Genomic DNA, 13,914 nt, shown 5'->3' with positions numbered 1-13,914 from the left:
AGGATGATGGAGTACAATATAATACTTAATCTGTCCTAACTAAGTGTAAGTCGCATTCCTTTTACATATCGAAATAAAAAGTCGTATTTCTCTTTGGGATGTTCCAACTAAGGTGAGTCATTTTCTTCTTTTTTTTTGACAAAAAAAAAACTAATTACTCTTACTTTACTTCATCATCTACTTTACTCTCCCTTTATCTTTCCACAGCTTTACTACTTTTCAACACAATTTATTAATTTTTGTGGTCAGAAGTTTTTACTCAACTTAATTAGAATGTTGGAAGTAGTTTTTTTTAGGATGATAAAAAATGTTGTTCATTTTTCAAACAAAATAAAAATGCAAGTTACTGAACTTGATAAAAGAGTCAATGACTCAAATACATTCAACCCACTTAAATACATCAAAATGAAATGTATGTACATTCAAAGACCATTAACTATACGTCTATATACCGTTATAAGGCATTGACCACTAAGCTCGGTCTATATACAATTATTTATCATAAATGAGAAATTATATTTAATAATTTAGATGGTCACAGAAAATGTCAAACAATTAAAAATCCATGGGTCAAAGATTTGATTTTATGTACTTACAATTGAAGAAAAATAATGGAGTAATGTAGTGTAACAAGGGATTGGGTTATGTATAGTGGGCTACAAGGTAGCAGTGTTTAACTTTATGCATGTGGAGAGTTGTGTAATAATTTTGTTGTCATCCAAAAAAAATGTCAGATCACTGGTTTCAAGCTATCACATTATTTCTATTCAAAAATATTTTATTGGGTGACATACCTAGATCTTCTTCTTCCCAACACCATTGACAAAAGAAAAATAAAATAAAGGGGTTTCTCTGATTAAAGCTGTATTGCAAAATTGCAGTGTTAGGTAGGGTTTTTGATTAAAGTACAATGTTGGTTTTGTAGGTTAATATTCACATAGGAGTACAAAAAACAATGGTAAAAAGTTGATAAGGAGAAATGGAAAAAGTGAGGGCAGAAGCAACATTGAATGCAATGCTCATTATTGTATAATACTATTAAGTTCTTCGTAGTATTTGAGATTATTTTGAAAAGTCTCATCATGTTGTAATTTTATGGAGTACTTAAATTCATAACAAGGCATTTTCTTGAAGCAAAAACAAGGGAGGCTACAAACAAGGCTATGGCTCTGCTGAAAAGAAAAGAGAATCCATGTTTCAATGTATTGGCAAATCAATAAAGTTGGGTATAGATAGAGTAGAGGGAAGTGTATATATGAATAAAAACAAAAAGGAGAGAGAGAAAAAATAGGTTTTGGAGAGATGGGAAAATAGCAACTTTATTGTGAGAATATCTAAGTGAAGGGAATCTAAAAGATTTCAAATCCATGGGGCAGATTTGATGAATGGTTTCAACTGGCACAGCATGCCGTCCCCTAGAGAATAGTTGTGGGGTCAAATTTGTAAAAGCACTATCCATACAAGGATTTTTGGTAAATGGTAAAAGAAAATTATTATCACGTTTTGTCAAATTCTAGTTTATTCTACAAATTTCAAAATTGGCATAATTATATCATAACGACGATATTTTTCTAAATAGTTCCATAGCAAAACGTTCTATCATTCTACGTTTATGTATTTATCAACGTAATGCGTTTGTATGTAAAAATTTAATACATAATTAATTAAATGTATTAATGAAGTCGTTTAAATATTCAAATATTTTGTTAGCATGATATTTTTCATTTGCCAAAAGCATACATAATTTCCCCCAAGTCATAAACTATGGGAGTTAGTCATTTCCCTTTTGACATTCTTTCTCGTACTTTTTCCTTTCTACTTATTTCCTCTGTTACTTTATTCACTCTTCACTATACTAATAATACTCCATTTTCTTAAATCTTGTGACGAAAAGAAATGACTCTCTTCGTAAGTGATGGAGGGAATATCATTTTTTTAAAACGACTGCGAAAAAAAATATCTCAAATAAATGGGACAGATGGAGTACTAAACTTGGATTAGAGAGATGATTTTATTTACAATTAACTCTGAAATATATATAGTATCAAGTCTTTTTATCTACAGAATTTAAACTTTAATAAAATTGTGATTTGTATATCAGCTTTTATAATTTGCATGTAAATTTACTATCCACTTAATCTAATTTTGATAGAAATCAAGATTTCGATATGGCTTAATGACTCACTTACTTGGCATGACTGGACATAAACCAAAACCACGTCACATTATGGCAACAAAATGACGGTGCATTATAATCCACCAAATTAAATAGTCTCACTAGGGACGGATCCAAAAATTCTGTATAGGTAGGGTAAAATTCCATACAAAGACATTTTAAGGATTTTAGAAGGGGCATTTATAATGGTATTTCAAATTTTTTTAAAAAATAATGATCAAAATAGCACTAATAAATTTTTTTAAGGTGGGACATTTGCCCCTTGTAGGATGCAGTGGCGGATCCAGGATCCGGAAACGGAGGGGGCGGAATATATAGTATTAGCTTGATTTAGTGCGGACATGGCTATTTTTTTCGTTGTTCGGGGCGACGCCGGAGGCAAACGGAGGGGACGAACATGGTATTTTTACGTCCCGATATGGGGAAAATAGTCGCACGCCCCCTCCTGCTCCCCCTAGATCCGCCACTGGTAGGATACATGTACATCCGTCCCTGACTAGTTGTATTCTCGTTTTATCTCTTCTAATTCGCTACTATTTCTTAAAAGTCTGGTAGTAAAATTAGAACAGATGATCAATAGTTGAGTAAATTAGCAGATTATCCTATCAATAATGGTAGAGTTTTGATGGGATAAAAAGAAAAAATGGAAATGAATAAAAACAAAGTAGGAAAGGGGAATGAAGAGAAGCGTTGAAAAGGTTAAAAAGGTAAGAAAAAGAAACAAGAGGAATTGGAGATGCGGACGGCACGGTCTAAATCACAGAGCCTTGTCACTTTCACACCTCGTTGCAGACATGGACACCACAGTGGCTGCTGGGGTCACTCTCCCCACCCCCTATATATGAACATCATCAATATTCATCTTTTTTTTTTGTTGATTTATGTACATTACAATATTGATTGACCTCATGTGAAATACTAGGTGGGGAAATAGGGAATAGGACAGTGCAAAACAGACTAGTTTGGTGCAATAAATGAGATGGAATTTAATAGGAGTCAGGGGAAATTATTATGACATTATGAATTTAGTTACATAATAAATGAGGGCATCATCATCATCCTCAATATTAAATGCCACTCACACACCAAGGGAAGGATTGGTCGGTGCAGACCCCCACAAACAATAATATTGCCAATCATCCACTAATTATAACAATAATCATAATTTTACTATTGTTTTTACGCTATTAATTAATTGATATATTTTGTCAAATTAAATGTAATTGTGACTAGTTCTCCTAAGTTTAGTAACTACCTCAAGTAATGTAGACATCCAACTATATCGTTTAGTTTAGTACTTCCTCCGTTCCTTCGTAGCTGAGGCGAAACTTTTTGGCACGAAATTTAAAAAATGAATGTTGAGTATGTTAAATAAATAGATAAAAAAGTAAGAAAGAGAAAAAAAGTAGAGAGAATAAAATAAAAAGTGAATAATGTAGAGAGAATAAAGTAAGAGAGAGTAAAGTAAAAAAGAGAAAAAAGTTACTACTATATATGAAAATGACTCAACTATGAGGAAACTTCCCGAAATAGAAAAATGACTCAACTATGAGGGAACAGAGGGAGTATACATCAATCGTTTGAAATATTTAGCTATTTTAAGTGTCCCCTTTATTATTAATTTGGGTCAATTGACAATCTTTTGAAAAATATGTACATTTGAGACATAATATCTTTGTCCCACTTTAGGAGTTCTGATTTACTATTTTTGGGTGTCCCACTTTAAGAGTGTCGATTAGAATATTGCATAAATGGTAATAGGTCTCACATTCCACTAACATTTTTGCACTCACATTCTATTATAAAACTAATTTACCTATATAAAAGTAGGACTCACATTCCACTGTCTTTTTCACCAACTTTCCTTTATATTTTTAAAACTTGTGCCAAACGCAAATGAGACTCCTAAAATGGGACGGAAGGAGTAATTTTTAGTTCATACGCGAAATCATAAAAAATTATTTATACAGGCATAGTTACTCCTATACATATAAAAAACTAAAAAGAAGATGGGGACCTTATAAATATTTTTCTTGGGATTTTTAAGGATATGATATTGCATACCTTTTCTACATGTAACTGTGGGGACAAATCTCACCCTCATTCCATACTGTTTTAGTAACATTTTAGGTTAGAAAAATATTGATGGATACTCCCTCCGTTCATGAATAAGAGTCCCGCTTTTCCATTTTGGTCCGTCCACGAATAAAAGTCCCGGTTCATAATTATCATAAATGGTAAAGAGACCCCACATTTCACTAACCCATTCTACTCACATATCATTTAAAACTAATATATACAAGTGAGACCCTATTCCACTAACTTTCTTTCACTCACTTTTCTTAACATTTCTTAAAATCCACGCCATTTAAAAGTGAGACTCTTAATCGTGGACGGAGGGAGTAGCTAGCAAATTTCTCTAGCATTATACGGCACATAACATATTGCAAGCAACACCATAAGTTTTACTATATTTATTAGCTATTTTAGGACTATGCGGACTCGAAACGACACTAATTATTCTACTGTTAGGCCAACACACACGGCCTAAACCCTAAAGTTCTAGTAATTTCATGTATGTGAATATATCTATATGTGATTAGATGGCTTAAATGATCCAATTTTTGATGTAAAATAAACATGAAAATTGAGAAGAAGTCACATGTGTACCAAATTGTTGAGACATGGAAATGGAGAAGATGGGAGTTTGGTAAAGTCTCTTTCGAATGAAAACTGAGTTTGATCAAATACGAAATAGGATGAAAGTAAACAAACAGAACAACACAAGCAATGAAACTGTAATAATTTGGTTTTATACAATCTGTAGTTGCTTCACAACAGAGACGTTTCGAGTGTGCCCCCACCCTTTTTTCGATTATGGACCACTGGTATGTATTTCAAGATTCCCTCCTTATTTTAACTTTATTATTTTATTTGTATTTTATCAAATTCATTGCTACAGAAGCTGTGTAGTTAGTGGTGGTATTCAAATCTTTCGATTTTTTTAATTTAATTTGAGCTATGAATTTGTGTTTGGAAATACAAATTTGCTCTTCTTGCTCACTTATAGTAGCATGAAATATGTAGTAACCATGATTTAGAAACCTTTTTTGTTTTCAATTTTTATGCCATTCATTCATAAATAAATGTCTCATTTTGACTCGGCAAAGTTATAACAAAAACAAGATATATAAAGTTAATGGAATGTGAATTTTGCATAGTTATATTAAATTTCAAATAAAAAATATAAATAAGTTATTCAATGTTGCAAATTCAACAATAAAGAATAATCAATATTTATTGATTAGTTTTTAGTGACTTGTGCATGATCTAGAATTGAAATGTGAAAACCCATATTCTTGAACTTTGGATTGATGAAATTGATAATCAAGCCCAATGATCTAGTAAGGCCCATTCTCCCTTTAAAAGTGACATGTAATAAATTGATTATTTTTTTTAATGAAGTGCATATTTTCAATATTAAGAGGATTAAAATGAGATAATATTCCATTAGGGTAGTGATAAAATGCAAAATTATATATTGTACAAACTCAAAACTCCTCAACACAGCTTCAACACAGTTTCAATACAATATCAACACAGTGTAAATTTCATGATTTTAATGTCAACACAATATCAACACAACATCAATCATTGACTACCATTGAAATTCTGTTGACATTTTTCTGTTGATGCTTTTTTGTGATCTGTTGACATTTTTCAATGATCCAGATCATAGTTTTGAGTTTGTACCACATTTAGAGTTTTCATTTGATCACATTTCTGTTCCATTAAATCTCAAACTATTTATCACTTAAACTTTAAAAATCTTGAATAATTGATTTCATATCACTTGTACGTACGACACTACTACTATCATCTACAAGTGAACCAGAACCAAATAGTTGATGTGGCTTGCTGAACTGCGATAGTGTTATGTCAAGTGAGTTTTACAAAAGTGTGCCCATCACTTATTCGGGTTTCCGAAACTAACAAGATGACAATTTTTTTTATTGAAGCACTTACACACATACTTCTTGCACTAAAATCTCAATTCAGACTTTTCTCGCTATAAAAGAAAATAGATAAAATAAAATCTGAAACAACCGTGGCTGCAGATAGTTGATAGGTTAGTACTATAAACAAAATAGTTGGTTAGGTAATTACACAAAAAAAATGGCTGATCAACGTCCAACTATAGCAAAATAAATTGTCATATATTGTTTCGTAACATAAATAACTAACTCGATCGTCAAGTTGTTTTATTCAACTAATTAATAGTATTATCGTAAAATTCAAATGCAAAAAACGCGTAAGTCTATCCCACTCAATTAATTAATCGGCTGTAAAAAATCCAGAACAACATCATGTTAAGAAATACTCCAATTAAGAAATTCCAAACTACATTGAATCGGTAAAAGGTCAAATAATTTCATCCACTAATACATGGTATACAGTGGCGGACCCAGGATCCGGAAATGGAGGGGGCGGAATATATAGTATTAGCTTGATTCAGTGCGGACATGACTATTTTTTTCGTTATTCGAGGCGACGCCGGAGGTAAACGGAGGGGGCGGACATGGTAATTTTACGTCCTGATAAGGGGAAAATAGTCGCACGGAGGGGGCGACCGCCCCCTCCTGCCCCCCTAGATCCGCCACTGATGGTATAGTTCATCGTACACCCATAATCTCACAACAAATACGACCGAACACCATGCATAAATTAGTACTCCCTCCGTCCCACAAAAGATGTCACACTTTCCTTTTTAGTTTGTTCCACAAAAGATGTCACATTTTCATTTTTGGAAAAAGTTCTCTCTCACATTAATATAAAAATTATATTTTCTCTCTTCATCTAACAAATAAAACAAAACCTCCTAAAATCCCGTGTCATCCCACAAGTGTGACATATTTTGTGGGACGGAGGAAGTATTTGAATTTCAACTACTTTTTATAAATCAATAAATGGGTGCAGAATGGCCTATTTATCGGCAATTAATTAACGATAGCTATATATTTTAACGAAACATAATGCAATTATTCATATTCAGTATACGTAGTATCATCATATATAGAATTTGTTTCGTGAAATAGCTAATTTTATTTTAACGAAACATAATGCAATTAACCTCTCTTGTATATTATTGACATGAAAAATTGAAATCCTAAGGTTAAATTAGTCGAAATCAAGGAATCGAAGTAATTCATTAATCATTAGTTTTTATTACGATTAGACAGTATAATTAATTATTATTACTTTCTGTACGGATTATATGTAGTATTACTATAGGTTAAGTTAAAAACCCTTATTCTAGACTATTTTTTTTAATAAACACTACAAATACAATGATTGAAGCACTCTGACGTATGCGTCCTTCCTCTAGTATAAAAAAATTTATTCACCGATTAAAAAAAAGAAAATAAAAAAAAAAGATAAAAACAATAATTTTTTGATACAACAAATTAAGAGCCTACAGTCTATATTTTCCTTTCTTTTTAACGTGGAGAGGTATGTGAGTAATTAATTATTGAAACGACAGGTATGTAAGAAATTTAATTAGAAACGAGATGGGTAAGTAATGTTTAATCAAAATAGTTTGGTGAAGTATTTAATTAGAGAATTGAAGATTGGGGGACCGAAGTCCACTCTAGTCAAACAAAACTCAATAATTTGGTTGCCCTAGGATCAGTTTAACATTAATATTCAACTAATAATTGCTAGATTAAAAATCAAATGCAAACAAACGCATAAGTCCATTTCAATCAATTAATAAATTGAGAGCTCTCTACAAGATAATTTAACATGTCCCTTACAAAAAAATAATCCCACACATAAAAATTCACTAGAGGGAAAAGATATTCCACACATAAGGAAAGATATGACATAAAAATGGTTGTGTATTATAAGTAGTTTTACATTCAAAATCATTATTTTTAGAGTAGTATACTATAGATCAGTTCGCAAATATATTAATATATATAAAAAAAATTCAGTTCTCAAATTTCTCATTGAAAAAAAAAATACTCACTTAAACCACTCTCTGTAGTAATAAAGCCGTGGCAACTATTTTAATTCGCGTAATCAAATTAATGTATTTATTCCACAACAACATTATTTTCACTCCACTAGTTATTAATGTAAGTACTCCATCCGTCCCAGTTTTGGAGTCACATTTTACCATAAAAGTCTGTCCCAGTTTTAGAGTCACATTTAGAATTTTCAATATTTGGTCATACAATTTTACCCCGTTGTTCATCAAAATTACATCAAAATGTCATTATTTACATTAAAAATAAAAAAGGGACCCATCTTCAACCAACTTAGGGACAGATCCAATGAATAGCTAGGTGGGGCATATGCCCCTCCTCAAAATTTTCTACTAACATATAAATTTCTATATTTTTTTGCTAATTTACACCTTTTACTCACTAAATGCCCCTTCTAAAATTCTTCAAAATTTTCTCTATATATATTTTTGCCCCTCTTGAGATTATTTTCTGGCTTCGTCCCTGAACCAACTCACTTCATTTATTACCCACTTCATCATCTCACTTCATTTATTACACACTCCACCATCTCATTTCATTTATTACACACTTCACCATCTCATTTCATTAATTACACACTCCACCAATTCCTTAAAACCCATACCATAACTAAATGTGACTCCAAATGTGGGACGGAGGGAGTATTACATTGTAGTAATCCCTTTATTGCGCAAAACCAATCTTTTTCACCAACTATTATTATGAATATATTAACAAAACATTCTATTTAGTTAATTAACATACATTTAGTAGCATTTACGTACTAGTTAATCATTTTTATTCATTTTTCTAATCCATAATGAATAAAACTCATATATTACTCCAAATAAACCTACCATTTTTTGATGGATTAATTAAGCCAATTTGATTGAAGTCATGAAAATATAGTTACATGCCGTCCACTTTCCTCGGCATAACCTTATACATAACCAGGAGCTGATAAGCATGTAATATTAAACAAAGATAGTTTGTCAAAACAATTACCCAATTCCAAGTTAATTAAAATTTGATTGTCATTAAGTGGGGATGCTTACATTCAGTGACGGAGCTATCTTTATGTTTTTTTGAAAATTGGTGGAGGTCCATGGAAGACCCAATGCTTAACCACACAGTGAAACCCACATGCATATACTATTACTCCAAATATAGATATATTGCAACTGGATATTTTTTCTCCCTTATAAATTGCAAAATCTATCAAAACTAATCATCCAAAAATAAAGCAACAAAATTTCTGGCCGGGGCTTAATCTTCGTACGTATGAAGGTAGGCTTTTCGATTCATATATAGACACATGCAAATTAATAACCGTGTGTGTGTTTATATATGTGTAACTAAAGTGAATCAATATATTAGTACTACTATATGTTTTATGATTGTAATTTGTAATGTAGAAAAAGATAGTGATAAATGTGCCGATGCATAGTGAGAAGGCTAAGTCCAAGGCCATGAAGATTGCTGTGGCTGTTGAAGGTACTAGTATAATTTATCTCATCGTATGTACTGCATCCACCTTTCCTTTTTAGTTTGTCTGATCGTTCTCATTTTAAGATAGTATCCACGATCTCGTATATATCAATGGATTTATGTGCAGGAGTGATGTCAGTGAGTGTAGGAGCAAATGATAAGCTAGAGGTGGTGGGAGAAGAGGTGGATTCGGTGTTTTTGGCAAATTGTCTCAGGAAGAAGTTTTGTTTTGCAGAAATCATAAGCGTCGGAGAAGCCAAGCCACCGCCTCCCAAACCCCCGGTACCGCCGGTGTGTCCACCGCCGCCGTATTGCCCCCCAATTTGTTGCGAAAGCGTATACGATCCTCCTCCTTCCATTTGCTCCATTATGTGATCATTTATATATGTATTGTCTCCTTGTTGATAATTAATGAATATTTGCAAGTCGGATATAAATACACTGTACCAGATATGGAGATTTGTCTCCTTTCATTTGTTCAAATGTTTCCGAATCATATATAATAGTTACATAACTTACAAACCTATAGGATTTTTGTCTCAAATTAATAAAGACGCCTGATTATACTATAGATCACAAAATTTTGACATTTTCTCTTCTTCCCAAAATGAACACTAGTATCATATAAAGGTCACTCAATACAAAATAGCCGACACAGATTAAATAACATGCATGTATTCTTTCTTATATTATACTCCCTATATAGTAAGGGCTCGTTTGGTAGGGTTTACGGGTTTTCCTTAAGTTCTTGTATTAATGTTAATCCCATATGTTTATATAAGTAATCTTAATTAGTATGGCGTTTGGTAGATCTCCATAATTGGTTATTACAATGTGTGGTAGCAATATAACCTTATGCTAAAGATTTGTATAACCGATTGTTAAGACTTCCTTGTCCCCAATTTACTAAATGAAAAGACATCTAACCCCTCGTCCGTCCTTGCTCCTATGCTTCTTGGCGGGGAGAAATTCAGTCGTTCGCGCCATCTCCAGATCATCTCCTCTATATAAGCACATGCTCCAACCCACAGACGGCCAGATTCATATTCCCGTCGCTTTATTGAAAATATCATTGATCTGGATATCCAATACGAAAAAAGCTGATAGTAAAGTATATGATCTAAATTAATTTATTTTATATTGTATGTGTTGAAGTATGAAGCTTAAAAGGAAGTAAATAAAAAAATTGACCCCTAAGCCAAATTCCATGTGAAATGTGAATAGTAAATCATGTGTTTTATGCCCAATATCGTTTCTTATCCTCATTATAATACAATCTTATTTGGACTAATCTTAACAAACTTTTTGTATGCGAGTTTCCAATAATTTCATAAGCTTATATTGCCGCAAACGCTGAATAGTTTGAAAATGATGCATAGACTATTTTATAAGTATATCTATCTAATAATAACACTACCACGATATTAAACACTATTCCCTATGTCCATAAAATGTTGTCCAGTTTTATCATTTTGGTCTGTCCATGGTCCACTTTGCTTTTTTTTTTTTTAGTTTACAATCACATTCTATTATAAAACTATATATAAATGTGAGACCCTCATTCTATTACTTTTTCAACTCACCTTTATTCATATTTCTTAAAATCCGTGTCGAATCAAACTTAGACAATATTTTATGGACAAAGGGAACAGTAGCTAGTTTCAATTTAAATAGCACTGAATAGTCAACTAGAATAGCCCATCAATATTACAATATTGGTTTCTTTAATAATATAGTACTAGGTTAACTATATACTTATATATTTTATACGTTATTCGTGACGACTATCTTTCTTACCAATTTGACTGCAAACGTAAGTACTACTATCATTTTCTACTCTTACTATCATATTTACTTTGTTTCTTACTAAAAGTCTAGAATAAAAACACAAATCAAACTTTGACCAATGTAATTTATATTCAGATTGAATTTAGAGGTAGTTTTCATTGCCGTTTGCAAATCTCTTCAACATTTGTTCTACAAAGTCACAAATGTATTGTAATACGAAAGATCCCTTTTGTAGCGAGACAATTAGTTAGTTGATGCTAGTTGCATCAGACCTTGTAATATTGCAGTAGTCAATTGCCTCAAAATTGTCTGTTTAGATTTTAGAATAGAGTAGCTAATTAATAGATTGGGGAGGGAGATGTAGAGAAGGAAGAGTTGACCCTTGACTGGGTCTTGAGGGGACCTGTAATGTGTGGGATGCAAAATTGGGTCCATATATATACTTTGAATATTCATTATGAATTAATTATTAATGTCATGACCACTATTTCAAATTTAACTTACTCCCTCTGTCCCACGTAATTTTACACAGTTTGACTTGGCACGGATTTTAAGAAATGCAATAGAAAGTGAGTTGAAAAAATTGGTGGGATGTGGGTCATACTTTTAAAGTATTGGTTTTATAATAAAATATGAGTATGAATGAGTTAGTGGAATATGGGGTCCACTACCAAAAATGGTAAAAATGAAATTGATAAAATTATGTGAGACGGACTAAAATGGAATATTGGGTAAAATTATGTGGGACGGAGGGAGTAATAGATTGATGTAATAATACAATTTGTGGTTCCTTTCAACAATCATAAATGGAGGAATATATATGTGCAAATACTCATATAAAAGTCGAAACTTCTCCATTGCTTGTTATACAACCCATTATCCCAAGTTATCAACTACTACCTTCTTTTGGTCTAACTTTTTATATTTTATTTAACAATTTACATCCTTAATTTAATTATTTTAATAGTATTAGTAATGCATCATAAATTAATATTTATTTTGGAATAAAAAAATATACCCTTCTTTCGAATTTAATTATCAGCTCTAAATATAAATTGCTATCTAATAAAAATGATAATAAATTCTTCAAATTTAATTATATACTCCAATTTGATGCAACAGATTCTTAATAATAGGTATACAAAATTTTACTACTAATATAATGTAGTACTACTATATTGAAATTAGAAGGAATAAAAAGAATATTTGCTAAAAATTGTAAAACCAGTACATAGCGTGGATTAGGTTTTGGGTCATGGGCCTCAAGTCTGCTAAGACAAAAAAATAGACTAACAAACTATTGTACTAGTATTATTAATGAGAGGAGATTAATTCCACATTTTATGGCTCATTCACCGTGCCTCATGTCTAAATATTTTAATAGTAATATTTATTATAAAATTAAATTTTATAATATAATACTTGGTAATTAATATTTATTTAATATATTAGAATGTTAAATAATTATATGCTATACTTTTTGCAATTTACGCTTATATGAAAAATATGAAAGTTTAAACATCAAATATGAGAAGCTAATAGAGGATAAGATTAAACTCGAGTCTAGTGATATTCTTGTTTATTAGTTTATTTTGGTTGGGGTGTGTTAAGGGTCCTTACAGCATCTTAGTTTAAAACACAGCACAAATAAAAGTTCTTGGATCCTTAGATTGGATAGTTGTGATAAACTACATTATTATACTAAACCATAAAAACGTACATTATTAGCCGAGGTACATATTTAGAATGGAAATGTACATTATTAGACTAAAATGCTATATTATTATCCGAGCTACATTATTAGGCTAAAAATCTACATTATAAGATGACATGTGTCATTAATCTGACCATTAGATCACAAGATCCAATAGCTGCAAGTATTTTAAGTTTTACTTTATACCTAACATTTTAATATGAATACACCTTTTTTTTTAACCACATGTTGGTATATCATTATTATGCAATGGGATTAACTTATAAGCCCATTATCTATTCATTATCTATCTTTGTAAATGAAATAAGAGGTCGTAAGTAAATAAATTCATAACTCTTAGTTGATGAGTATTAGTCATCGTTGGCGGGCCGGCCCATTTCATATAAGCCCACTTCCTAAATCATTGCATTTGATATCCATTACATTTCAAATTCTTGTTTTAAGTTCGAATTTAGCTAATTAAATGAAGGAATACTGGTTTACATTCGTAAATGTATGAATTGTACTTATATAAAAAGAATTTCTATTTTGATTTATTATGATTTTATCACAAAATTTAAATTCACAAATTTGAAATTGGCGTAGAGACTGAGAGATTTGCCTATATGGATTAGTTGTTCGAGTCTTTGGTTGCTTTTTATTTAACGTCATTTTAAATTAATTTGATGACTTTTGAATAGTACTCCATTAAATACTTAGTATAGTTAGTACTCTATTAT

At 31.3% G+C, this 13,914-nt stretch overlaps 1 protein-coding gene across 1 annotated transcript; it reads left to right on the top strand.

The window, feature by feature from the left end:
- Window positions 1-9,426: 9,426 nt before the first annotated feature.
- On the top strand, window positions 9,427-10,170 carry LOC125218396 (heavy metal-associated isoprenylated plant protein 16-like). Its single transcript, XM_048120052.2, has 3 exons — window positions 9,427-9,492; window positions 9,621-9,699; window positions 9,821-10,170. The coding sequence occupies exons 1-3, from the start codon at window positions 9,487-9,489 to the stop codon at window positions 10,066-10,068; spliced, it is 333 nt and encodes a 110-aa protein (XP_047976009.2). The 5' UTR covers window positions 9,427-9,486; the 3' UTR covers window positions 10,069-10,170.
- Window positions 10,171-13,914: the final 3,744 nt, after the last annotated feature.

This window comes from Salvia hispanica, chromosome 1 (genome assembly GCF_029641045.1).
Source record: "Salvia hispanica isolate PSC_SH4W2 chromosome 1, Shi_PSC_v1, whole genome shotgun sequence".
NCBI lineage: Eukaryota > Viridiplantae > Streptophyta > Magnoliopsida > Lamiales > Lamiaceae > Salvia > Salvia hispanica.
The sequence above is the reverse complement of the archived record's forward strand: the minus strand, read 5'-3'. Positions and strand labels throughout refer to the sequence as shown.

Bases quoted from the DNA above. Each gene is read 5' to 3' on its own strand.
- LOC125218396 (XM_048120052.2), top strand. The intron at 9,700-9,820 runs GTACTAGTATAA...ATTTATGTGCAG, and splicing joins GATTGCTGTGGCTGTTGAAG to GAGTGATGTCAGTGAGTGTA.